The sequence below is a fragment of the Suncus etruscus genome, chromosome 1 (assembly GCF_024139225.1).
Source record: "Suncus etruscus isolate mSunEtr1 chromosome 1, mSunEtr1.pri.cur, whole genome shotgun sequence".
In the NCBI taxonomy this organism is placed as follows: domain Eukaryota; kingdom Metazoa; phylum Chordata; class Mammalia; order Eulipotyphla; family Soricidae; genus Suncus; species Suncus etruscus.
Window position 1 is genome coordinate 143,410,256 of NC_064848.1, and position 27,754 is coordinate 143,438,009.

Genomic DNA, 27,754 nt, shown 5'->3' on the forward strand with positions numbered 1-27,754 from the left:
TCTTATTTCTAGAAGGTTTTTTTTTAATTGATACATAGAACTTGTCTGGAGATAAGGTGCTTGCCTTACTTGCATGTATATCTTCTTCTAATATTTCTTTACATGTATTATACATAATTACATGTAATATACATGTATCTGGAAGGAGATAGACATGGAAGCTTGCAAGTTGTCTGCAACTTGCTCTGGTGTGATCCTCAAAACTGCATTTATCCCCCTGGACACTGCCATATGGAATACCTGGGGATCAAACCGCTGTCCGTCATAGGATGGCACACACAAGGCAGACGCCTTACCGCTGTGCCACTGCTTTGGCCCCACTAACTATGCTTTTCTTAAAGGAAGATTACTTTTCTTCTTCACAAAGACAGTTTTCTCTGTTTTCAATATTTATCACCTTTTCTCAATTCTCTTTTTCCCTTTGATCATTCAAAAAATGTTTTAGCTAATTATCTATTGACACGCATTGTTGAGATAAATTCCATATTTTTTTCACCTAGTCTTTCCTGGTGTAATCATCTTACATGTTAATGGTAGAATGCAAAGCCAGGCAACTGACCTTGTTAGACTTTTTGTTTTGCATGTGCTGGTGTGTTAATTTATTTTTATGCTATCTTAACACATGCATGAGTAGATCCCTCTGAGCACCACCACAGTGAGTACAGAAGAATTTTATCATGAGCATTCCTGTACTGCTTTTTTGTTTATTTATAACCACAGCCTCCTTATCTTCCCTGAATCCCAGCAGCCAATCACCTCTGACTCAGCTTTGCAATGCATCATTTCAAAGAAATTATATAAGTGGAGTTAAGCAGTGTAGAATTTGTGGAGGGGGGGAGTGGCTTTATTTTGCCCCCCCCTTCTTTGGGTGACTGTGTGTGTGTGTGTGTGTTAGCTTAGCCCCACTTCCTAGAGGCTCATCCAAATCTTTGGTGTATCAGAGGTTTGGCTCCTTTTTATTGCTGAAACCAATCCTGGGTATGAGCACACCACAGTTTATCCACTAGCCTCCAGTTTACCTCTAATTTACCCACTATCATCTGGCTGATTCTAGACTTTGGCCATTACTGTTGCAACTACTGTGAAGGATTATGAATGAATTTTATGCAGGTCTAATGTTGTTGTAGCTCCTCTCCAAGGAAGTCCTACTGGCTGTCTTGGGGTCTTCTTGTTTTCATGTGTGGAAGATACTGCCTTGTGTCAGTTCTTTCTTTTGCATAGATTCCAACTGTGGGGTTGAGTTCAAAGGACTTCCCTTCCTGGCTTTATTACTCTCATGTCTTCTATAGACTCTGCTTTCAAGTTGTGTTTTAGATGGGTGTTGAGAGAGACTGAAAAGTCATATAACCACTGCCCCCCTCCCATAGAATCTACAGCTTAGTCATGTTATAAAATTATTTTTTAGAAAATATTTTTTATTTTTAATTAATCTTTATTTAAGCACTAGGATTACAAACATTTTTTTGGTAGCTGGTTTCAGTTATAAAAAAAGAACCCCCACCCTTCACCAGTGCAACATTCCCACCACCAATGCCCCCATCTCCCTCTTCACCCACCCCCTGCAGGTATTCGAGACAGGCTATTTTATTCCCTGTATTTCTCAACTTTGTATAATGAGTAGAATCCAAACATATCAGCTCAGCATGTTGTAAATTTTATGAATAAATCCATTCTTTCAGACTTGGAACCCATGCCTAAATGCATTTAACACTTTTAACTTAAATATGTGTTGCTTTGAGCAAGTCAATTAACCTCTCTATACTTGTTTTTCATTTGCTAATTGGGGATACGGATAAAAACTTCCCTATTGGTTTCCTGTACTAATTGAATGAGGTAATACATGAAAAGCTTCTAGGGCAACATCTGGTCATAATACTTGCTCAGGTAAATTTCTTGTTACTACTGTGAAGTTTTATTTGTATATAAGTGGTCTCAATCAGTAGATATGACTATGATGTTTAATTCTATAGAGGGCAGACTTAGTTCTTTTGTTCCATAGTTCTTGGGGAATAACTCTTACCAGCCAAGTACCCACATACCTTACAAATTTTTTGTTTAAACTATCATTGAATTTTATCTTGTTATCTCTGCCTGAATGGGGGGCAGGGTTCTTTTTTGTTTGTTTATTTGTTTTTTGTTTTTTTTTGGGGGGGGGGTTGGTCCAGACCCATCAATGCTCAAGGCTTATTTCTGGTCTGTGTTCAGGAATTACTCCTGGCATTGCTGAGGGGACTAAATAATGTGCCAGAAATAAAACATATGTAAACTCTTTGCAAGCAGGCACCTTACCCACTATACTGTCAACTCTTTGCTTGATATGATCAGGGCCCCTTGCTTCTGGAATGAGAAGTTATCCTTTTGGTCAGCATACATGTGGCATTTGTGCACATTTGTGGAGTGTGAGGGTAACAAAGATGTGTGGGCACTGACTCTGCTCTGTGTTGCAGCACACTGCCCAGCCTGGATGCCCCTTATCCCATGTTGATTTTAGTTGGCCCAGCAGCTTGTGGGAAGCGAGAACTCGCCCACCGCCTCTGCAGACAGTATAGCAGATACTTCAGATATGGGTAAGTTGGTTGATTAGCTGGTACGCCTGGCATATCTTGGAGGTTGCTAACTCTGCCTATGCACTTTAAGCCAGATTTAAAAATGTACATAGAAAGTGCATTAGTTCACTTCTGTGCCATTTGTACACCATGAAATATTCAGTCTTTACTCATTTCTCTTTCACTTTCCAATGTTTCACCTAATCCAATGCCAGTAGAAATCACTGTCCAAGGTTTGAAGATATATAGTTTAGAGACCTAAGGATGTGGCTCAGTGCTATCAGAATGCTATGAGCCTGATCAGCCCCTGCCCCCCCCCAATGCGGTATATAATTGCTGATGCCACAACTAAATGTAAGAACACCATGAGCAACTATGTTTCTGTGACCTTTGGTCACAACCAAATGTATGCATATTGCAGGTGTACAGGTGCTGAGCATGAGACCCTTGCTATTGCAACAACAGCAGCCATGGGAAATAGAGATTTTGAATAATAGGGACTATCAGTTGAGTGCAGTGGAATTTAAATGTGGACTTGTCCTGTTACTGGGCGCTCACCCAGTCATAGTGCCATGATACTTGATGGGTGGGTTAATGGGCTATTGTGAGCCTCCTGGAGGTTCCTGGAAACTAAACCAAAGCTGCCTGTCCTTTCCTATATATAGGCCCTCTGTTATACAGGTGTATGTCAGAGGAAAGGAAAGAGAAATGACAGCAAGATTTTTCTTTCTGCACAGGTTCTCATCCATGTGCTTCCAACTTTTAGGGGCAAACTTGTAGCCATGTGTGCTTCCCTACTGATTCAATTAAAATAGAGAAAAACATATTAAAACTAAAGTTTTACCCAAACCCTCCAGCTAAAGTTAGACTTTCTATTGGTTTTACTTTTGGGGTCATACCAAATAAATGGTTTTCAGGGAATTCTCACAACTCAGTGTTTGGGGGTCAAACCTAAGGCTCTTACATGCAAAGAATATACTCAGACATTTGAGCTATCTCTCTGGACCCTAGAATCACAGATTAAGAAAAGACTCTAGAAATCAGATTTAGAATTAGCACCATGGTCTTTTAAACTGGTTTCCTCTTTATTTTTCATGTGTGATGTAGAAATTATTTTTAGTTTACTGACAATAATTACTGACAGCTTACTGTCAATTAGCTGAGAGGATGGTACTGCAAAGTTACATAGGGTGACAAGAAAAATAAATGTAAATGGTTTCCCAATATTATTACTCAAAAAACCTTGTTCCCTAGCCACACACCTTCAATAACATACATAATATTTGGGAAATATCCCTGTACTGATAGATCTAAAGTCATAACCCTTTTTTGCACAGCCCCAGGTTAAAAATCTATAGGATAATTTATTAATTAATAAATTTTAAACCCTGAAGTAACAATAAATAAAACTTTCAATCAGAATCTAAAAACCATAGAGTGCTTTTTATGCCATTTCCACTGATATCACCACCAAGGAGACTATCCATCCATTTGGTGGTTATAGGGTACCAGCAATGTCTCATGGTGCCAGTGATAAAACCATGGAAACAAAGACTACGAATTAATCTTTTCCTCTTGGCATCTTTCAGTTCAGGCTAAGATTTAGATAAGCAAATTTTTTCTAGGAAGCTCTCCTGATGGTGCTGTATCGAAGAAAAGAAAGAACCCCTGGTATATATGAGAGTATATGGGACTTGAGTGAGGTGTGGATTCCTGGCAGAAAAAGTAACAAGTACATTTTCTTAACTGAGTCTCCTCTGAGAGGCAGCTGTGCTTGAAGTAGGAAAGGAGTGATGGGCAGTAGGGTCAGAGAGAGAAAGAGGGGGGGGAAGGGAGAGAGGGAAGGTGAGAAAGAGAGAGAGAGAGAGAGAGAGAGAGAGAGAGAGAGAGAGAGAGAGAGACAGAGAGACAGAGAGAGAGAGAGAGAGAAGAGAGAGAATGTGTGTAGCATGGTTGTGGGCTGGTGGCAGGATGTGCTCATGAAGTAGCTCTAGACTGGAGAGTGTTAGTTGCTCCTCTGCATTTGGAGAAGCACCGCCTGTCTGCAGGAAGGAGAGGATTTGGGGAGGGAGAGCTGGAGATTAAGAGATCAGGGAAAAAGCAGAGATAGGTGGTGCTGACTTGAATTAGAAAATGGCACATAGTAATTATAAAGTGGCACTTAGTGGTAGCCAACGAAGCAGCTTTCACCCTCAGAGCAGATACTAGAATCTTTTGTGTTCTCAATCTTTTAAATTATGTCCAGCAATTTATGTATTTTCTCTGAGCATTGTGGCCAACTCAAGCACCCTACCATGTGTGCTAGGCTATATGGACCTTTGAAGATGCCTGTTGAAAGCATCCACTAATTGAAAAGGATGTGCTATATTCTGCTTGAATGGAGATTCCTCTACATTTATAGATTAGTAGAATTTAGATTCCTAAACATTTATGGTAACAAGAAGTTAATTATCTCTAGAGCAACCTAGGCCAGAATGGAGATTTTAATTTTATTTTTGGTGGTGGTGGGGGCAATACCCAGCAATGCTCAGGTGGTTACTCTTGGCTTTGCACTCAGGAATTACTCCTGAGCATCTCAGGGGGGCCATATGGATGATGGTATTGAAACTGGATCAGCTGCATGCAAGGCAAGTGTCCTACCCATTATACTATAGCTCAAGCCCTTTTACCACCCCCCAGAATAGAGATTTTAAATCTGCTTGCTAATCTGAAACAAACTGAAAAATATCTTTCTCATCCACCTGCTATTTTTCCTACTTCTGACATTCCCCTGGAGATTCAAACACTCCAATATTTGGCCTGGTGTTTCAGGTTCTTTTCCTTTTTGACTGTCTCCTTCTCTTCACAGCCTGGGTTTATCAGTATCCTTGTTGACTGACAGTTGGCTAAGGAACCAGCCTTTAGAATGTCTAAACTTAGCCTTAGACCCTGAGGACCAAAGTAATCAAGAGAGTAATCTGAGTAATCTGAGTTTAATCTCTAGTTCAATTTAGTCCTTTTGTCTCCTTACCATAACAGCAAACTCCTGTTACAAGTCAGGATGTAATGAGTTTGCCATGAGCTTACTATTAATTAGTAAATAATAAAGTCATGTAACTATAAACTATAATTCTGAAATTATCTTTGGATAGGAAGAACATTGAAGGTGATATCCCAAATGTATTTCTTTATCTAAAAGGGTGCATTGTTTTTCTTTCTGTCAATTTAGTAAAACCTCGTATTTTCTCTTTAAGATGTTCAAATTTAGGTGGCCAGCCACACTGCAAGCATTTCTCAATATAAAAATTAAATGACAGATTCAGAACAGCACAGGTCATCTTTGGACCTTCTTTCTAGAAAGTTCTGCAGTGGAAGTGGTTCTTGACATCCACCTTCCACACATCCGTGAAGCCATCTCAAAACTTCCAATTGCTTCTTCTTTTCCTTTTTTTTTTGTTTGTCTTTGTCTTCCTTCTAGAAAATTGGAGGTGGGGTTATGGACAATGTGTGGAAGCCTGCTGTTCAGTTCCTTGGTTGAGAAATGTAAGTTTAGGGCAAAGGCTTGGAGACATTAAGTCACTGCTGATGTCCTGACTGTCAAGGACTGGCAAAGGGTCTCAGGACTCTGCTAAGTCGTGCAAAGAAATGTATCCAAACAATGAAACAGGCACTACTCTATTGTCAGCCACCTCTTCAAATGTTTTTCCTTCATACATTGCCAGTGCAAGTATAGGATTAAGACTTTTTTTCAACTAGTTTTAAATTGCCCCTTGATTATAATGGACTTAGAGTGATGTGTTAGAAACATTTATCTTTCTGAGGATTGAACCCAGAGCCTTCTACATGCCTGACACTAGCTTTGTCATGGAGCAACTTTCTGAGGTGGGTACTATCCTCTCAGAGAGTGAGGAGAAAAGGATTTGACTGTAAGGTCATCCTACCATTGCCATGTAGTCATCTGCCTCAGTTGTTATGTCTCTGTTTCAACAGCTGTGGAAGACAAACACTAAACCTACCTCAGATCTTTCATGATGAGGAATGAATGGATTAACACATCAAAGGTCTAGCTCTGCTCTCCTAGTATAAAGACACAGGATAATCTGAAAGCCAATCTGCTTTCCCCAGAGTTTATTGTTGGGGAAGCTGAATGATATATAGTCAGAAGTCCTGAACAAGCCTGGCATTTCATCCCCAGAGTTTAGGTCTGACCAGATACTGCCTACTCTGAACGGCCTTGGGCAGGTCATTCTTATAATCACCTAAAATATGGAGCTCATCCCAAGTGTGGTTCACTTTGCAGAGATCATTCGCATCACAGACATTTAATGAGTGTTGCTTCAGGGCTAGGCACTGAAACACAGTGGAAAATAAGCTGGACAAGAGAATCCTCTCTTGAAGAGGATTGACAAGCTTGAAGAGCTGGACAAGAGAATACTCTTGAAGTGACCTATTGGAGACTATATGAATAAGAGACACAGAGATCAAAGAATTCAAGAATACTAATAAGAGCATATGGGATTGTGGTGGGAAGGATGAGACAGTTAATTCAGGAAGAGGTTAAGTCTACCATTCAAAATTGGGATCATAGATCCCCTGGAAGGCTGCACAGTAGTAGATTCAGAACCAAGTAGAAAGAAATGATCTTGTCTCTGCCCACTAGGGCAGGGTAAATGGTATCCTGAACTAGAATCTTAGGTGTAACTTGGCCAAGCCTAGAGGCCCTACCATGGGAATATAAGGAAGAAGTGCATGTTTCAGTGATATGAGAATCAAGAATCAGTAGATAGAGTGGTAGGATGACCCCTAAACTGAATCCTATAAGATGAATGGACTCTCCAGATGGAGCAATGAGGGAAACCAGAAAAAATGGCTATAGGTCAACAAGAATCTGAACACACTGGGTAGGAAATAGCTAAGTAATAGATTAAGTATACCCAAGACTCTGAAATGGTAGCAGAGGAGATGGTTCAAAATGGAAATTACTAGAAGTAATCCAAAGTGTATTTCCTCTCTGTGGGGTACATACATGACTCATAACAGTCCAGCACTTCTTATGGGGTTTCAGTGGTGCTACTTTGTTATTTAAGACTCATGGCTCAGGGCCCGGAGAGATAGCACAGCAGTGTTTGCCTTGCAAGCAGCCGATCCAGAACCAAAGGTGGTTGGTTCGAATCCCGGTGTCCCATATGGTCCCCCGTGCCTGCCAGGAGCTATTTCTGAGCAGACAGCCAGGAGTAACCCCTGAGCACTGCCGGGTGTGGCCCAAAAACCAAAAAAAAAAAAAAAAAAAAAAAAAAAAGACTCATGGCTCAATTTTAACTTTTTGAAAGATACTTTGTACTGAGACCCTTTCTACTTGCACATTTTACATGAAAATAAACTAGGTGGGCCCGGAGCAGCTGATCCAGGACCAAAGGTGGTTGGTTCGAATCCCGGTGTCCCATATGGTCCCCCATGCCTGCCAGGAGCTATTTCTGAGCAGACAGCCAGGAGTAACCCCTGAGCACCGCCGGGTGTGACCCAAAACCACCCCCCGCAAAAAAAAGAAAATGAACTAGGTTTTCTATTATCTGTTTTCAGGGCCTGCCATACCACAAGGCCACCTTACTTTGGAGAAGGAGATCGAGTTGATTATCATTTTGTCTCTCAAGAAGATTTTGATGAAATGCGGAACATGGTAATCCTGAGCACTATTTCTTTATGCTGTGTCATGTTGAGTTAGCTTGCCCCAAACACAACATAGTATTAATCTTCCGACTAACCTATAGTCCTGAGACCCAACCAAAGACTTATGGTATGGTTCCCATACCGGTCACTAACAAAAGTGATTGACATTGGTCTTACATGGGAGAAGAATCTTAGTTTCTTGAAGGTCTTTCTTTCTGATGTGAGGACAACCTTCCTGCAATAGGCCATTTCAGAGGAGCTCTGAGGAATCTTGTACCTTCTCCCATTTCCTCTGGAATCCTGGTAGTAATTCACATCACCTTTGGGTTTAATTTGTTAAGATCTATTTGATCTTCTCTAGCCATCCCCTGAAAAGGGAATGCTCCCAGCCTGGGTGCTTTTCATCTGTTCAAAGCATAGATGAAGGTAAATGGACATCCACACATGGCTTCAGTTTAGCTGAAGGAATATTTGCCATCCACATCATTATCCATCTATTTGCTGTGGTTTTCTCTTCCCCATAGACCATTATTTTGTTCATATGATCAGATATTTCATCATCAAGTCAATCCTGTACCACTACTCTCTCCCACTAAACCTACCAGAGGACCAACTTAGGGATGAACTTATGTTATAACACATATTCTACACTACAGTGTCACTTCTGGTAGACATGGGGAATTCTGTGAGGTATGAGAATCAAACTTAGGTCAGCTGCTTGCAAGGCAAGTACTTTATCTGCTGTACTATCTTATCAGTTTCTTTTTTAATTATTATTTGTGGGGATACACCCAGGGGTGCTCAGGCTCTACACTCAGGGATCACTCATGGCAGGACTTGGGAGAGTCTGATATACTGGGGATTGAATCTGGCTCTGCCATATGTAAAGCAAGTGCCCTACTGTCTATACTATCAGTCCAGCCCTGAATACTTTTTTCTGTCTTAAAACATGTGGAACTCATAGGCTGCAGTTTTATGGGTTAGTCCAGTGGTGGGCAATCTTTTTTTTTTCAACTGAGCCAAATCTCACCAAAACTACGATAGAAATTTATTTTGAGAGCCACATTTTTAAAACCGAAAATACATAGGATGGTACATGGTTTTTAGTTTCAATAAGTTTTTATTGAGAATATTCTGTATGCAAGTATCCACATAGGTCAGGAGGATACAAATAACACAACTGATAAAGCAAAAACTTTAGAATGATATTATTTATTGATAACGTTAAATTCTATAAAATTTGCCTTCTAATGTAGAGAAAATTACATCCTGACAATGACTGACAAAGTCACAAACACTAATGTGAACATTGTGTGTGGAGCCGGCTGCTGGGCTGCACACAGGGCACACACTGACCGAGGCTAGTAGCAGAGTCCTAGTGGCAGAGTCCTGGTGTGGCTGCCTGGCACACAGAAGAGCCACATTAAAAAGTGTAAAGAGCCACATGTGGGCACGAGCCACGGCTTGCCAACCACTGGGGTAGGCTTTAAATGACCAACATTATACCTGGTTCATGATTTCTCTTGCAACTGAATTTTTCCCTTGGGTCATAGAAATTTCCCAAAAAAAAAAAGGAAAGTTCTGCATAGTTTGTACTCCTGGGATATTTTTTTGGCAATGCACTGTACCAAGAATACTATAGAGTTCTGTATTTTTTAAAAACCTTCATATAGATTTGAAAAGTTATGTTGAGATTAGTGAGATTTCTCTAAAGGAATCTTTGGGTTGAAAGTCAACTATTTCCCAGAATTTATGTTAAGTTCTCTTGCCAAAGTCTGAGGCATTTCCCTCTGGTTAAATGCATCTGTTCCTGGTACCCCAGATGGTCCCCTGATGTTCCATACCTTCTTGGATCTATCAGCAAGCCAGCCTGTCTGGTTCAATTTTGAGTCTAGGAAATCACTATACTTAAAAGTTATATTTAGTCATAAAGTTTTACTCTCTCTACAAAAATCCTCATGTGTCTGGAAAGTACTGATTTTTACTGCTTCCATTAATATATATCATTTCAATATAATGTCATACTTCTTTTTGAATCTTGCTTCTGATCTCTGCTTCTTTATGATAAGCTAGGGCCTGTTTTATGTAGAATTTTAAGGAACCCATGACTCGTGACATCCTTGCGAATTGGGCCTCTTCACACTGCCCGCTGTACACAGCACCTCTTCTGCAGAACATCCACCTGGACAGCCTGTCCAAAAGTTACACATCCCTCCTTTCCAGGGAACCTTTCCGTACCCCACCCTAATATACCTCCAGTTACCTCTATCTTCTCTGATATATACCCCAGTTCCCTCATCCTCCCAATTCCTCCCTCCAGCTCAGGAGCCATAATCCTCAGTGCCCACAGACATAAGCACTCTCTGGAGCAGCATATGCACTATATCTGCAGAGACTTTCCCTCTGTTAAAATAAGACCACAGACCTGGAAGTTCGACTGGATAGAAATATACCCACAAGCAGGAAAAAATAATGAAAGCTGGGTGACTATTTTATATTTTATTATATTTAAAATTTTATTTTCTGGGGCACACCAAGCAGTGCTCAGAGCTTACACCCGGCAGGTCTCAGGGCTTACTCCTGTCTTCTGGAAATGCTCAGGAGACCATAAATAATCCTGGGAGTTGAACTGAAGTCAGTCTCATACAAGACCAACACCATAACTCCTGTACTATATCTCCTGCACATTTAATATTTAAGAAATATAATACTTTGATGAGGACTGTTTTATATGTATAATTATAGTGCAAATGTTCTCCCAGTACCCTTCCAGAAGAAGTTTTAGGCATGCTTGGAGAAAGTCTATTGTTCATTCAAGTAAATAGACTTGGAGCATATATCTGGAAAGTGATTCATTTCAAAAATACGCTGATTACAGTAAATAACTTAAAGTGAGTAGCTGCCAGGAGATTCAGATAGCCACTCTCCATCTATCTGTCACTGTATATTCATGTATGTGCTATATATCTACATATTCGTGTATCTATGAATCTGTATATTTGTCTATTCACCCATCCATGTATCTAGACATGTGTATGTTAATGTATATTAACTGAAAACAGGTCTCAGTATAGTTTTAAACAACATAGAAGACATGAAATAGAAGAAATAAAATATTAAGAACATTTACTGTTGGGTTTTTTTCACTAGAAAATATGACCTTTTTGATTACGATTAAAAATGTAAAGGTCATGAGGGTGTAGACTTTTCATCATCATCACCACAGTGAGGCACTCTCTACCCTCAAGAGACACTTTAGTCACTATTTCTCTGGACCTTCCAATTCCTGACAATTCACCATCTCAGATCTCCAGGATCCTTGGGCACGGAGGTTCTGGTTAGCATGAGTCTCCTGAATCCTACCATTCTGAAGGACACTGCTGTTCTTTTATGGCATTTCCTTGGGAGTCCACATGTTCAGTTCAGAATCACATCAATGGAGTGAGTAGTGTTAACATCATCACATTTTTATTTCTTTTATTGCTACCAGTCTCTGTTTAAGTTAGAGCCTGGTGATTTTGTACTTTTAATTTTGTGCCCTAGAAAGATCCTAATTTTGAAAGAAATGTTTTTGCTTGCATCACCTATTTACATGTATATGGGGGTATATGGGTTTTAACTTATATGGGGTTAACAATGACCAACCAGAGTATCAATAATTATATGTCTCAAAAGTTTAATGCTCCCACTCCATACCCACACAAGAGCGATACAAACCCTCCAGCACTCTCCATAGGTCTTGTATTGTTTTGGGGGTTTGCTTTGTTTTGTGTTTTTCTAGGGAGTAGACTTTTTGTCAGAACAAAGTGTCCATACTTCAAAATAACTGGAGTATACAATTCTGTTGAATTTCATTTGGGGCAATTTGGGAAGAAAGCAGCATTTGTGAAGCAGATAGCCTGGATCTGTTTTCATTTCTTTGTTGCAGGTGGTCTAGGCATCTGGGTGTTGCTGTAATTCAATGCCCTCAAGCTTATCTGGGAATGCAGGACTTTGGAGACCAGATGCTTTTTCTAGACTATGCATTAGCTGGCAGATCTAAGGTGGCTTGAGGCAAAGGGCAAGCCATTTAGTATTGCTCTCTCAATAATGAAGGTTTATGGTGCAGTTTTGGCAGGAAGTGGGTAAGCAAGTCAAATGACCCTTTCAACTAGAGGCTTCAGTGCCTTCTTCCACACCTCTGTCAGCAGATTATCTCTTAAAAACTTTCCCTTTTTTGCCAGCTGAGAATCCTGACTAAATCTCTCGATCACAATTGGTTGTTATTCTATAAACCCATTGTCATTTTCATATACATGATATTTGTATTCAGGAGAATGATATAGATGCAAGGTTTCCAATAAATTCTATCATTATAGCAATTGTTACGTGAAAATTTTGTACTTCTCAAATTTCAGGGGAAATTCATTCTAACATTTAATTATGGGAATCACAATTATGGATTAAATAGGGACACCGTAGAAGGCATCGCAAGAGATGGTTTAGCAAGCTGCATCCATATGGAAATAGAGGTAAGTGGTTTTGATTTAGTCAATGTTGAATGTGCCTGAGTGTGTATGTGTGCATGTGCGTATTTGTCAGGAGGCTACCATGTACAAGGACATAGAGAAGTGTGAGATTTCAAGTTTATTCTCAGTATGCAAGAGGCAAATCCTGAAAAATGATGATGACGGGAATCAGATGACAAGAACTATTCAGAGTATAGCTACCAACCAGGGTTTGTCATCTAACTTAGACCCTCATGAAATGATCTGATTTTACCTACAGATCATGGTCTTTGATTCTTTTTTTAAAAATTTTTAGACTTATTTTTAATATTTTTATTAAATCACTGTAAGATACAGTTATTGGTAAGTTTCAGTCATACAATGTTCCCACATCCATCCCTTCACCAGTGTTCATTTCCTGCCACCAGTTACTCTCTCATTGTCCAACCCCTAACTCCACTCCATCCTGGACACCAGCCTGCCTCTACGGCAGACATTTTTTTCTCTCTTTATTTCCCTTCATTTTTATTTAGCCACCATGATTTTGAATACTGTTACTAAAGGATTATCACTTTACTTCCTTTCAATTTTCAGTTCTTATCCAGAGTAATCATTTCCAACTAGATCTTTGAGTTTTACAGGACAGGAAGTCGCCTCTTAGAACAGGACACCATTGGGCAATTGACTTTGGCCCTTTATTCTCCACCTGAGATATGTGGGTTGGACTGTGTTGGCCCTCCACTGACTCACTGGTTGCAGTATTTTTATACATCAGGTAGTTTAGACTTGTGAATTCCAAGAGCCTTTTTTTCTTTCTCCCAATATCCTGTCTTCCCCTACCTACCTTCTCACTGTCCGAGCAGAGTAATCTGTGATTAGTCTATAGAAAGTTCTCCAACATTATAATAGAAAAACCATGGAACGAGAGAGATAGTACACTTGGCTAAAGCACTTGTCTTGCATGAGGCTGACTTGGTTTCGATCCTTGGCTCCTCTTATGTTCCTCTAAATTCTACCAACAGTGATCTATGAGGGCAGAGCCAAGACTGAACACTGAGCCAGAGCCATACTACCACTTTATCTCCTTTCATTGTGACCATTTCCTGAGTGATCGTTTCCATCATTGTAATAGTGGTCCCTTCTCTGCCCTAACTGACTGCCACACTATGTATAGCAAGGTTTTCCTGGTCCTCATTTCTGTTGTCTGGGGAATTATTACATACTTATTTTTTATATCCCACAAATGAGTTTGATCATTTTATGTCTATCCCTCTCCCTTTGATTCATTTTTCATGTGGAAAGTATAGTACTCTCCATATCTATCTATGTATAAGCAGATTTCATGACTTCACTTTTTCTAACAGTTGCATAGTATTCCAAAGTATAGATTAGCATGGCTAAAACAATTTTTATAGGTAACTTGTCCAAAAGTATTTATCTTTGTTATGGCAGAAGGAAAATGAATGAAACAGATGAATGCAGGAAACTCTCCAGCCCCAGTGCTTTCCTTCCCAGTTCAGGACTCTGGCTCCTATTTTCTTTTCTTTTTTTTTTTTTTTTTTTGGTTTTGGGGCCACACCCGGTGGTGCTCAGGGGTTACTCCTGGCTGTCTGCTCAGAAATAGCTCCTGGCAGGCACGGGGGACCATATGGGACACTGGGATTCGAACCAACCACCTTAGGTCCTGGATCGGCTGCTTGCAAGGCAAACGCCGCTGTGCTATTTCTCTGGGCCCATGGCTCCTATTTTCTAAGAGTTTGTGCCTATACCCAAACATTATGCTCCCCAGCATAAGGATTTCCCCAAGTTTTGTTTGTCCAACTCTTTTAGAAACTACTAGAGCTGGAATCAAACTGGGGTATTTTTCCATTTCACTGTTGGGGAACCCTGTACTTAGAGAATATTGGGGGCACGGGGAGATAGCACATGCTCACACACATGTGTGGTATCACCAGAAATCACTTGGGGGTGTTGGGAAATCACAGACAGACTGCTACTAGACTCAAATGAAAGAGATAAAAGAATCACCTTCGTGCTAGTGTGACCCTTGGGGGTTGAATTTGTGACTATAGGCTTTTAAGGCAGGTGCTTAATTAAGTCCAAGAACTATTCCTCCAGATCCTGAAATTACTTTTCAGTACCAAGATGAAATACTGCTATGGACATGCCTACTTATATCTAGTAGATTTTCTTTTTAAACTTATTTATTAGAACAGTGAAATAGAGAATAATCAGGTTCTTATATGACAGTTAATATTTGATGAGCAAAGAAATAATTCTCCTTTGAGAGATTAGTAGGAAAATAGCTAATTAGATACATTCTTTGATATAGCATTATTATTTTAAGTGATCACATGTCTCCAAATGATGTCTAAATTATGTGTCTTTTTCTAATGTTATATCTTTTGATGTACAGGGTGTAAGAAGTTTGAAATGCTCTTATTTTGAACCTCGTTATATTCTGGTGGTGCCCATGAACAAGACAAAATATGAGGGGTACTTGAGGAGAAAGGGATTATTCAGTCGTATAGAAATTGAATTTGCTGTCTCCAGAGTGGACCTTTATATTCAAATTAATCAGACGTTACCAGGATATTTTGATGCTGTGATCAATGCAGGTAACTTTCAGCAGTCATAGTTTTGATGGGTAAGGTCACTGGAAGAAAATCCAAAATGCCTTTTAAATGTTGGCAAAAGGCAGTTTCTTATAGTTGTCAGACTGCAGGCCCTTGTTTCTTGTTTCTTGTTTACTTTGAATTGAGGACTACCCTGAATTCCCAAACCTTTCCCCTAGTTCTGTCCATGTTCCTCCAACCATCTTTGAGCCAGCATCAGCACATCAAATCCTTCTCATGCTTTAATTAACTCCTGTCCTCTCTGGCTATCAAGATCCTTTCCTGGTGCCAGAGAGATAGCATGGAGGTGGGGCGTTTGCCTTTCATGCAGAAGGTCAATGGTTTGAATCCCGGCATCCCATATGGTCTCCAGAGCCTGCCAGGAGTGATTTCTGAGTGTAGATCCAGGAGTAACTCCTGAGCACTGCTGGGTGTGAACTAAAAACAAAACAAAACAAAACAAAAAAACAAAAACAAAAATCCTTTCCTTACATGGGGTTCATGTGCTTAGAGTAGACCCATCTGGTTAACTTCTCTTTTGACTGACCAAACCTCAATTGATAAAGATTCTTAGGTTCAAGGGCAAAACTCTACGTAGTTCAATAGCGTTTCATCACCACAGGAGTCTATTAGCTCTCTGCCTTCACAAGTTCTACCCACACTCAATGAGGCTATGATGTTAAAGAAAAGTGTCCTAGGGACTGCAAAACCTCACCTCCACAAAATTATTCTTTTTGGGGTTTTTTTTTGGCCACACCCGGTGGCACTCAGAGGTTACTCCTGGTAGTGCTCAGGAGACCATATGGGATCCTGGGTATTGAACCCCAGTCCTCTGTGTGCAAGACAAGCACCCTCCCCACTGTGCTCCTGTCCCACAAAATTTTTAACTGTAACTAAAAAGTCATTTACCAGGTCAGAGTGATCATATTAAGATGTTTGTCTTGCACATGGCCAATCTGGGTTCAATCTCCTGCACCACGTAGGGTCTCCTGTTCACCATCAGGAATGAATTCTGAGCACAGAGCTAGGTTGGAGTAAGCTGTAAGTATGATCAAATACAACCCAGCACCCCACGTCCCTCACACCTCCCCCTCCCCCAAAAGAGTCATTATTCGTTATTTACTCACCTTGTTTGGATTGGAATCTTTTCCTTTAAAACACACTCTTTTCCTTCACTATAGATGATCTGGACATCGCCTACCAAAACCTGAGTCAGCTGATTAGAGAGTACCTGGGGTTATCTGACCACTCTGCTATGACCCTGGCTCCACCAGGTACTTTCCTATCCCTTCTATACCATTGTTTTTGGTTTTACTCATGGTAAGGGAAACCAAGCTGTGCATAGCTCTTGTTTAGGTTCCATCAGCCAAACTATCGCTGATTCTAACTAATTCCTGTGCTTTTTGGGGGCCATTGGACCCCACAGAGGAGCTAACTCAGCCTTCAGGAGTAGAGTTTCTGCTGTCTCAATGCAAGTAAGGGATTCCAAAGGCTGCCTTTTAGGAACATGCTGGGCAATACCCTGGAGGTTCAGGATAGAGAAAGAACAATCTCTTGGTTTGGAACTCAGGATTCCAAAAGTTGAGCTACCAGAGATTAGTGTTCTGCCTGGCAGGCTTGCATTTAATGTTGTTTCACTCTAACCAATTTTCCTCCCTCTTTACACTGGCCTCATCTTCGGAGCATTTCCCTGAGGGACAAGGTAGATAAGGGCTGGCCAGAGACTGGCCATCTGTTCTTACTGCTTTCATAGCTCAGGGCTAGCCACCTCTCTCTTCCAAGCTGTGGCTTTCCAGCCTGTTCTATTGAATTCATAGCCCCCACCTGCTGTAGGGCCCAGGTCCAGTAGATGTTATAGGAGACATATGTTTGAGTCTTCGAAGCCTGGGAACATGAAGACCCTAAGTCATAATTTGGATAAATGAGGTTTTTTTTTAGATACTTTTTAAAAGCTCCTCTCCTTATACACTTCACATGCAGAGGGATGGCCTCTGTTAAATAAGTGTGAGCAAAGGTTGGATGTGTGTGAAATGTAAAATGGTAGATAAAGCTACTACAGAAAGTAATGATGGTGGATTCTGAAAAAAAAAATTAAAAGTATAAAATAAAACTAGAGAATTAGTACAATGGGTAAGGCCCTTGTCTTGCATGCAGCCAACCTGGGTTCCATCCCTGGAATCACATTATGGTTGCCTGATCACCACCAGGAGTGATCTCTGAGCATGTCTAGGTGTACCTCCCCCTCAAAAACAAGCATCTATATGATACAGCATATGACACAGCTCTACTTCTGGACATAATACTTTAAAGGGAAAAAGTAGGAATCTGGTTTGTTTGTTTGTTTTTTTTTTTTGGTTTGGTTTAGTGTGCTTTTTGGATCACAACCAGATGTGCTTAGGGTTTTAGCCCTGTGTTTAGGGATCACTCCTGGTGGGGCTTCAGTAACTATATATGATTCAGGCAATCAAATCGAGGTCAGCTTCAAGCAAGACATGCACCCTACTTGCTGTACTATCACCCCAGCCTCCAAAAACACATGTACCCCTGCTCGTTCTCTCTCTCTCTCTGTATATGTGTGTGTGTGAGAGAGAGAGAGAGAGAGCGTGCAGTTATTCTCAACAACCAGAGAGAGAGAGAGAGAGAGAGAGAGAGAGCGTGCAGTTATTCTCAACAACCATAAAGTGGGAACAGCTTAAGTGTCCATCTGCAGAAACATGTGCAGAATGAAGTCTTATGCCTACTATGGGTCACTGGGCAGCCTAGGGTAAGAAGGAACCTGACACAGATCACACAACCTGGTGGAACCCGGAGGATGCTCTGCCAAGTGAGTGAGCTAGTCACAGAAACATAAATACTACCAGATTTCAATTTAAGAAGTGAGCAGTGTTCTCAAAGTCCAGGAGAATAGAGTAAATATCGAAGCCAGCTGCAGAGGGAAAAGTAGAATGAGAAGTCAGTGCTGAATAGGTAAAGAGTTTCATTTTACCAAAAGGGAAGAGTATTCTAAAGGTGGCTAGCAGTGATGGTCAGCCAACAGTGGAATCACTTTCAGAGCCACTGAAGTCTCCACTTGGAATATGGTGAAGATGGTACATTCTCTTTGATGTGTGTTGGCCTCCCTAATAAAGAATGAAAGCCCCCCTGCCCACTCCAGGGGACTGAACCATATTAAGATATGTGTCCTTTTCCTCACATTTGATATCTCTGCAGCCATAGAGGTCTTGCTTGCCTCTGCATGTGAGCTACTCTGAGATGCATCAGGATGTGTTCTTTTTTTTTTTAATTTTTTTTTATTTTTTTATTTTTTATTTTGGTTTCTGGGTCACACCTGGCAGTGCTCAGGGGACCATATGGGATGCCGGGATTCGAACCAATGACCCTCTGCATGAAAGGCAAACGCTTTACCTCCATGCTATCTCTCCAGCCCCCAAGGATAAGTTCTTGCTAGAGTTCAAACTCATTGTTCTCTGTTGCTGTTTCACACACTTGACTTCTAGAGTTTCTAGATCAAGTGTGAAACTGTTGACAACATAATGTAAGGTTGAAGGGTGATGTTCTACTTAGGTATCATAGGCAACAAGGTCTAGAGAGTTCCTGAAGGTGGTTAGTGGATAATAGTGCTCAGCCTAGAAAGAGGGACAAAGTATAGAAAGGGAGCTGGTGTCTTTCTGCAACCTTTTTCAGCCTCAGGCCTCTGTTCTTTCGAAAGCCACAACGGAAGCATAGCACCATGTACCTAATGAGGCATTTCTGTAGCTTGCTGGAAGTTTCTCTTGAGGAAAACTGAAATCTTTGCTAACCCAGCAACCTCTGCTCTTTAATTTGGTCCCCTGGAGTGGCCCTATCCCAATGAGGACTGTCCCCTACGTTAGAACACCCTCCTGTGGTCTCCAAGCCAGACCTATCTCCCATTGTAAATTAATAAGTTGGAGTTCTGACTTTTAAATCAGCCCCTGGTGGATTTGCATAAACATGAGTCAGTCTCCTGAGCCTGGCCAGTTCTAATTGTGAGAAGCACCCAGGGCCCAGTGGAATGGCAGAGCTGGGCCACAGATCACTGGTGCCACCTTTTCTTATTCTGGGACCATCAGGAAATCAGCTATTGGGCACAGTTGCTATTTGGCAAATTAATAGACCATGTAATACACTCACAGGAAAAGAGACTCCCATTTTAAGGGTCTAATAAAACTTCTTTTATTTGGACTAATTAGCTTTGGCCCTTCTGATTCAACAATAAGATTGAATTATTGTCCTATTTGTGAAAATGTTTGTTAACACTCTCAGATGCTTTTTAATAGCCGAAACTGGGCCAACCCCTTATTGACTAATAGAATTCCAGCTTATAGAAGTAGACAGGAGGAAGATTTGTAATGAATATGCCAAATCACTAGCCTCAGTATACCTCTGTTTTTTTTTTTTCTGGCAGGCTCAGTGTTTTGGAAAATAATGCAGTTATATAGATAATCTATGGAGAAAGTTTCATTTGTCAGTAGTAGTTTAAGGATTAACTTGCCTAGAGAGTGGCCTTATCAAGTCCAGGTGTTATTCAAGTGAGGATTTAAAAATGCAAATTGACACAGTCATAAACGCACTTTAATCCGATGTCAATTTCATTAGCACTATGTTTCTCGAAGCCCAGGAAGTATAACCAGGGGCCTCTGGAAGTTTGAGGGTAGTGAATTTGTGCCAGGGAGCTTAGACTATTTATTCACTCTGCAGTATGCTGGAGACAAACTATAGATACTGAAGTGCCCAGGCTCCCCAAGTTTACACGTGGCTTATATCAGATCCTCAGAAAGATTCCAAATTTACCCAAACATAAAACTATTACAAAAACATTGAGAACCATCATAACAATGTGAATAAAGGAATGAGGGAAGTAGAAAGCCTGTCTAGAGTACAGGCGGGGTGGGGTGGGGAGGAGGGAGATTTGGGACATTGGTGATGGGAATGTTGCACTGGTGAAAGGGGGTGTTCTTTACATGACTGAAACCCAACCACAATCATGTTTGTAATCAAGGTGTTTAAAGATATATTAAAAAAGAAATAACAAAATATATAAAATAATGTAAATGTAGGAGGAAATAAAATACAGGATATATGGGGAAAAACAAACAAAGATCCAGGACACCTTCAATTTAACTCTTCCAAAAAGGACTAAAATTAGCTTGATACATATTCCCCTACTCAAGTAGTTAACAGTGGCAAAGTCTAGGCACCTAAGGTACCAGGCACAGGTTTGCCAGGCACAGGTTTACTGGCAAAAGCCCAAACACAAAAACTCAAACTCAAAACAAAAACAAAAACAAAAAGAACGAAAAGAAAAAACCAAAAACTCAAACTCAAGGCATTCCCAAGATAGTCATTCCTCCTCAGAGAAGATTATGAAGATGCCCCTCAAGCTAGACTGCAAGGAGATTCCCTCTCCAGAGTCTCAGTTCTGTTCCTCTTGGAGCAGTGTATCCTTTAACAACCTTTCTTTATTCTTGCCTATATGGTATATGTCTCTCTAAAGCATGTTCTTTTTAACAGCCCTGAACTTATGGCCCTCAAGGTATAGGCCTGAGGGTCTCCTTTTTCAATCACCCCAAAGTAAATATGATGGCTTCAGATATGGTCCCAGGGTTCCAAAACCTTACACTTCTTTTTTGTTTTGTTTTGTTTTTGTTGTTGTTGTTTTTCTTTTTGTTTTGGGATCATACCCAGCTGTGCCCAGGGGTTACTCCTAGCTCTGTGCTCAGAAATTACTCCTGGAAAACTCAGGTGACCATATAGGAGGCCGAAATCGAACCCAGGTCTATCCTGGGTTGTATGCTTGCAAGGCAAAATGTCCTATGCTATTGCTCTGGAACCAGAACCTTGTAATTCTTTGTGTCCATGCTAAACTGCCATACTCAGAATGCTTAATTTCAGGTTCCATAGTTTAGGTAAATTTATACAAGTATTTACATTAGTTATACATGTAATGCTTCTGGAAAAACAAAAATCAGGTTTTATTTATTTAACATAGCACTGTGGAATATTTTGTGTATATATAAATGTGTTTATATATGTGTGTATGTATGTAACATACACAAATATAGATTTGTGTGTTTGAGTGTGTAATTGAACTTTCAAAGGAAAGGGAAATAAAAAACAGTTTAAGATTCTATAGAAATCTGAGCTCATAGCCAGGAGTAAACCCTGTGTATCACTGGGGATGGCCCAAAAACCAAAAAACAAACAAACAAACAAAATTCTATAGAAATGCAACTTTGTTTTGACTATTAGAAAACTTGAACAGAAATGGAAAGCTTAGTTTTGTATTTTCTTTAGCTTATCTCCACCTCAAAGGCATTTACTTATTTAAAACTGTTGTTGCAGTCACATTACATTATGACAGTTTCTGGTGTGCATCAATACAATACAATAATACAAAATAAAACAAATAAATCTCCACGGATATACACTATTAAGTTCACCACAGAAGCCCAATTGATCTATTTTACCCAACTTCCCCCCCCCACACACCCCAATTCCTTCTGGGAACTCCTGACTTTAAGGTCTACAGTTTAGTTTTGTTTATTTTAGTTGACACATACCACATACTATGTTGGTTTTTCTCAATCAGGTTATTTACTATAACACTCACTGGTGTCAATGGTCAGATTTTATCCTTTTAAGGTGATTGAGTAGTAGCTCATTGGGTACATATGCCACCTCTCTTTTCAGTCATTTGCTGATGAGCACTTAAATTGTTTCCTTATCTTGGAATAATGTTCAATTAAACATGGATGTGCATCTGTCTCTCTTTGAATTTGTGTTCTTTCAGGTGAATACCCAGAAGTGGGATAACTGGATTGTAGGACATTTTCATTTCTAGAATTCTGTGGACTCTCAGTATTTTTTTTTTTTTTTTGGTTTTTGGGCCACACCCGGTGACGCTCAGGGGTTACTCCTGGCTATGCGCTCAGAAGTCGCTCCTGGCTTGGGGGACCATATGGGACGCCGGGGGATCGAACCGCGGTCCGTCTCCTAGGCTAGCGCAGGTAAGGCAGGCACCTTACCTCGAGCGCCACCGCCCGGCCCCGACTCTCAGTATTCTTTTCCATAATGACCAGTCTACATTCTCACCTCCTCTCCAGTTACCTGTTTCTTGTTCTTGCTTAATAACTAATAGCTCTTTTGGGTTTGTTTGCATTTTCCTAACAGAGATGATCAACATCTTTTCACATATCTATTAACCATTGATATGTCCTTGGAGAATAGTCTTTGCAGATCTTCTGCTTATTTTTTTTCTCCTCAGGTTTTTGTGGTTGAGTTTCATGAGTCTACTTTAACTATGAACACCTTGCCAGATCTAGGGTAGCTTTTTAAGATATTATCTGCAAGTTTCTTTTGATGTGTAGAGCTTTTTGGTTTCATTCAGTTTATTTTTTACTTTATTTTCACTCACCAAAGGAGTTCAGTCCCCAATACATCCTTAAAGCCAATATTGAGGTGTTGATCACCTATGTTTTTTTCTTTAGATTTCATGTCTACAGATTTTTATAATCAAGTCTTTAATCCATTTAAAGTTAATTGTTGTGTATGGCTTTGTGTGGTTGTCTGGTTTATTTTTTTGTATGTACTATTTAGGTCTTTCCAGACTTTTCTGGTTCCATATTGATAATCTGTCTATAAATGTGTGGGTTAAGTTTGTCACTCCTAGTTCTCTTTATTTTTTTTATCATCCTGAAAGCTAACTTTATAGAGTACTCTTTGTTTTTTGGTTTGTTTTTAGGTCACACCGGTGGCACTCAGGGGTTACTCCTGGCTCTGCTCAGAAATAGCTCCTGGCAGACACAGGGGATCATATGGGATGCCAGGATTCAAATCACCGTCCTTCTGCATGAAAGGCAAATGCCTTACCTTAATGCTATATCTCCAGCCCCATTATAGAGTACTCTTGAATAACAGTTTCTTTTCATTTTATCTTTGAGTATTTTGAGCATGTTTTCTACTCTAAGTCTGTATGGTTTCTGCTGGTAACCTGTTGCAAATCATCCCCTGATGAGGTTGACTGATGGAGGGATGGAGGATGAGGCCTTTCTCCTCCAGCTCGGACCACGTGTCTGTTACCCTGTTCAGCTGGCGGTTCTGAGGTGAATGCGGCAGGAAGAAAGCCAACAAGAAGTCAGGCTTCTGAAGAAAACAGCTCTTTATTCCATGAAGAGGCCAAAGCCAAAAGGCCTAAGAATAGGCCCCAGGGAAAAAAGCCCCTCATCTTCCACAGACCCTTGCTTTTATGCCCCAGAATCAGGTACCACCCAATGGTGGGAGCAGAATCAGGTACCACCTTAGGGTGGGAGCAGAATGCCAGGTTACATCCTAGGGTAGGGCACAATCACGGATCAGGGTAGGGTCAGTAACATAATAATCCCATAAAAATGTTTACATATACAACAGTAATCCTATATAAATTACTTTTTCCTTTCAGTTAAGATTAGTTGCCCTTTAACTTTCTCTGATTATCGATAGTTTCAGTACTATGTGCCTTGGTGCAGGTCTCTACATTGAGAGATGATCAGTTGTTCTGTTAGCTTCATAGATAAGTGTTTCCTTTCTTTCAAACCTAACCTATCTACTATAACCTAGCTTCTCTTTGCTTTATTTGAATAAACTTTCTGTTCCCTTCTCCCTTCTTTCACTTCTCAGGGTTACCCCTAGCCTTATGAATAGAATAGGATAGCTCTCATAGTGTTCATTAAATATTTTTTATTTCTCTTTATTTTTCCTCTCCTCTTGCTCCTAAATCACTTTTAGGTTTATATCTCCAAACTTACTGATCACCATAATATCTATTTCCATAGCTTTCAACAGAAAGCTATGAATACTTTGTCAGATCTAGGATAACTTTTTAAGATATTATCTGCAAGCTTCTTTTGATGGGCAGAGCATTTTGGCTTGATTTTGTTTATTTTTTAGTTTATTTATTTTTATTTTTTACTTATTGTTCCCCCACACTGGGAAGTATATGGAGGGGGGAGGTTATGATTGGGCCACACCAGGCAGTTCTCAGAGCCTATTCTATGTTCAGTGTTCAGGAGTAATCTCTAATATTATTCAGGGGACCATAGGTGGTGTCAGGTATTTGTATTTACATGCAAGGCAAGAGCCTTAACCCCTATATCTTCAGCTTTCAATAGCATTTCTGACATTGTTTTATTGATTCCATCACATCTTAAATATGTTCATATCTTATTTAAAACTTCTACCTACTGTTCATTGATTTTCATTCTTGAGTTTTCCCATCTCTTTTAGGGTTTCTACGTTACAGCTATTTTAAACTCTCTCTTCGGTAGGAAGGTAATAATCTGTGTCTTTGAGTTTGGAAAACAGCCTTTCGAGAAAATAGTATGTATGGACAATTCAAAACACTAAGACTTGATAGCCTATTATGACCCAGCAATTTCACTTCTTGTCATTTACCCCAGGGGCTTAAAACCTCTCTAGAAAAACTCTTTAAACTCCTATGTTCATTGCAGCACTATTCCCAGTAGTCAAAATCTGGAAACTGCCCAAGTGTTCAAGAACATATGACTGGATAATGAAACTGGTACATATACATAACAGAATACAACTCAGCTATAATTTAAAAAAAAAAAAAGGACAAAATTAGGCAGTGTGCTGTAACATGGAGAGTATCATGCTGAGAGAAAGTCGTAGAAGGAAAGGGAAAGATGACCAAATGAACTCCCTCATATGTGACATATGAAGCAATATGTAAGATAAAAAAAAAAGCTCAAAGACATAGACTTTAACAGAAAGCATCTAAGAGGTGACAGGGAGATAGGATGGGTTGGGGAGATAACATAGGAAGCTGACACTTGGAAAGAAGGTGTGGTGTTCAAATGTTGTTTGCATGAAACCCTGCCATTATAAACATTTTAAATCATGGTGCCTAAAATAAAATTTTTGTAGAAGCCATAGTTATAGTTAATACACCATACATAGAGTACAAAGAAAAATTTGAATGGAGCAAAGTTGTGAGGGTTCGTGCTGCATGATACATTTCACATTTGATCTTCCTGTCACTTTAAGAAAATATATCCCATTAAATAACCCATTTTTTCATAGAGCAAAACAGGAAAGTTGAGTTAAAGAAAATGTGATGTGGTCTAGAACTCCTGAAAGCCCTGTTTAAAAGACAACTAGCAAAGACATCTGGTGAACTTAATTTATGAAGAGAATTAGGGTCCTGTCTCAATCTTGTATCAAATTGAAAAGTAGCAATATGGACATAACTACTTAGGGAAAGTAGCTCTCATATTATTGTAAATACATCTCAAATAATTTGATATTAAGTTAATATTTAAATAATCTATTAGGTACGCCCCCTTGGACTCCCTCTCTCTACTTTTTTTACAAAGTTGTTCATGATTGAGTTTCAGTCATACAATGTTCAGTGTCACATTTTCTGCCACCATGTCTACAGCTGCCCTCTTATAGAGGCAGACATTTTTCTTCTTGCTTTCTCTTTCTCTCTTCTCTCTATTCCTTTTTATTCCTTTTAGATACTGTGGTATGCAATATGTTACTGAAGGGGTATCATGTTTATCACTTATCACTTTATCTCCTTTCATTACCCAGTTCCTATCCAGAGTGATCATTTCCAACTAACACTCATAATGGTCTCTTCTTTGCCCTAACTGCACTTCTCCACTATTTTTGGCAAGCTTCCTACCATGGAGCAGTCCTGTTGGCCCTTATCTCTATTGTCTTTGGGTATTATTATCATACTATTCTTTTTTTTAATATCCCACAAATGCCTACTCCTAACTCTTGCAGGAATGTCTTTGCAACTTAATTTTTTGAAATTCTTCAAAATAATTATACGTACTTTGAATTTTTACATTTTATATCAACTTAATCTACTACATCAGTTGTCTGAATTAGACTAGAAATCTCTAAATTAATGTCATAAAAGAAGTGTCTTGCAATTATATGTACAATAAGCCAAGCCAGCAACTATAGAAGTAAGAGAAAAAAAAAGAGTTTGATTTTTGAAGTGTTGTTCTCTCCTTATGATATCATATCACTTTGATATCTCAGGTTTTCAGGTTCCGTATTCTTTCCTCTGCCCATATACTACTTTAGATTGTTTCTCTTTAAAAAAAAAAGTCTCACAACAGGTAGACCATTTGCCTTGTACACAGCTGAGCCAGGACCAACCAGGTTGGTTCTATCCCTGGCATCCCCCGAGCCTGCCAGGAGCAATTTCTGAGCATAGAGCTAGGAGCAACCCCTGAGCACTGCCAAATATGCCCCCCCCCCATATCTGTACAGTAACTTTTGTGGGAGCAGTGGGGTGTGTTATGGATTTACTTAGTTTTTGTTTTTGGGGAGGTCACACCCAGCAGCACTCAGGGGTTACTCCTGACTCCACGCTCAGAAATCGCTCCTGGCAGTCTCGGGGGACAATATGGGATGCTGGGATTCGAACCAATGACCTTCTGCATGAAAGACTTAGTTTTTTTTTAAGCTCTTGCTGGCGATCTTAGATGTCTTAGGCTAGTGAAGAGCTGCTTTTGGATCAGTGTGGTGTTGGGTCTTACCACTGCAGTGACTATGCTAAGGTAGCTCTGGTTCTTCTTGAGATCCAAGTCCTTCTGTCATTCTATTCTTGGTACGTTTTAGTGTCAAAGCTGATCTCAAGGGAGATGGGAGTGGAGGAACCAGAGTACTTTTTTTTGTTGTCCTTGCAGGAGTCTCAGCTCTGGCTTGCCCCTTGGCTGGAAGCAATGGTCTGCACATCATATTTTCTCACGCTTCCCTCAGTTTTCTTTGTGCCATATATCTCCCCACATAGATAGATACACCTCTATCATTGATTTTTGGGCTTGCTTAAAGTCCCTTTTAATACATTTTGGGTTGGTCTTTAAGGTTTCCTTGCTTCAGACTCATATTGCTGTGGGATTCTCTCAGCAGTGTCCTAGTCTTGGGTAATTCTTGTTACTCTGTGTGGGAAGTATGCACTGTCTTCTGTTGGCATCTTTATCTAGAGTTTGTTTTTCCAATATCACAAATGTTACCAAATTGAATAGATAATTCACTGAACTCCCATTTCTAAAATACAAAACCAGATGACTACATACAGTTTTATAAAATGCTGTTATAGTCTGGTCTTTTGGAGCTGGGAGTTTTCACAGTTGCTTAATCTGTTAGGCTTTAAGTACAGACAGAAATCTGATGGCCACCAACCTTGTTTGCATAGAGATGGTAATATGGTAGCAATGTGAACTGAAATGATCCCCAAGCATATTGAGTAATTTTTGTGTTGCTAATTTGTAAATAAGAATGCAGTTTTAACTTGTACACCTGGAGATAAGAGTAAAATACAATGACAGAAATAAACCTAAGACTTGCTAGTTCTATAAATCACAGGCCCATCAACCTAAACCTAGAAATGGAAGCATTCACCAGGGGTGAGGGTAATTGA

The 27,754-nt window shown here is 39.9% G+C and overlaps 1 protein-coding gene across 1 annotated transcript in view; it reads left to right on the forward strand.

Annotated features, from left to right (window-relative positions):
* LRGUK (leucine rich repeats and guanylate kinase domain containing) overlaps nt 1–27,754 on the forward strand; it is an 83,802-nt gene that overhangs the window by 51,992 nt on the left and 4,056 nt on the right. The window contains exons 12-16 of the mRNA XM_049782244.1: nt 2,448–2,567; nt 8,106–8,202; nt 12,590–12,703; nt 15,096–15,297; nt 16,476–16,568. Coding sequence (XP_049638201.1) covers nt 2,448–2,567; nt 8,106–8,202; nt 12,590–12,703; nt 15,096–15,297; nt 16,476–16,568 — 626 coding nt within the window. The remainder of the gene's footprint in view (nt 1–2,447; nt 2,568–8,105; nt 8,203–12,589; nt 12,704–15,095; nt 15,298–16,475; nt 16,569–27,754) is intronic.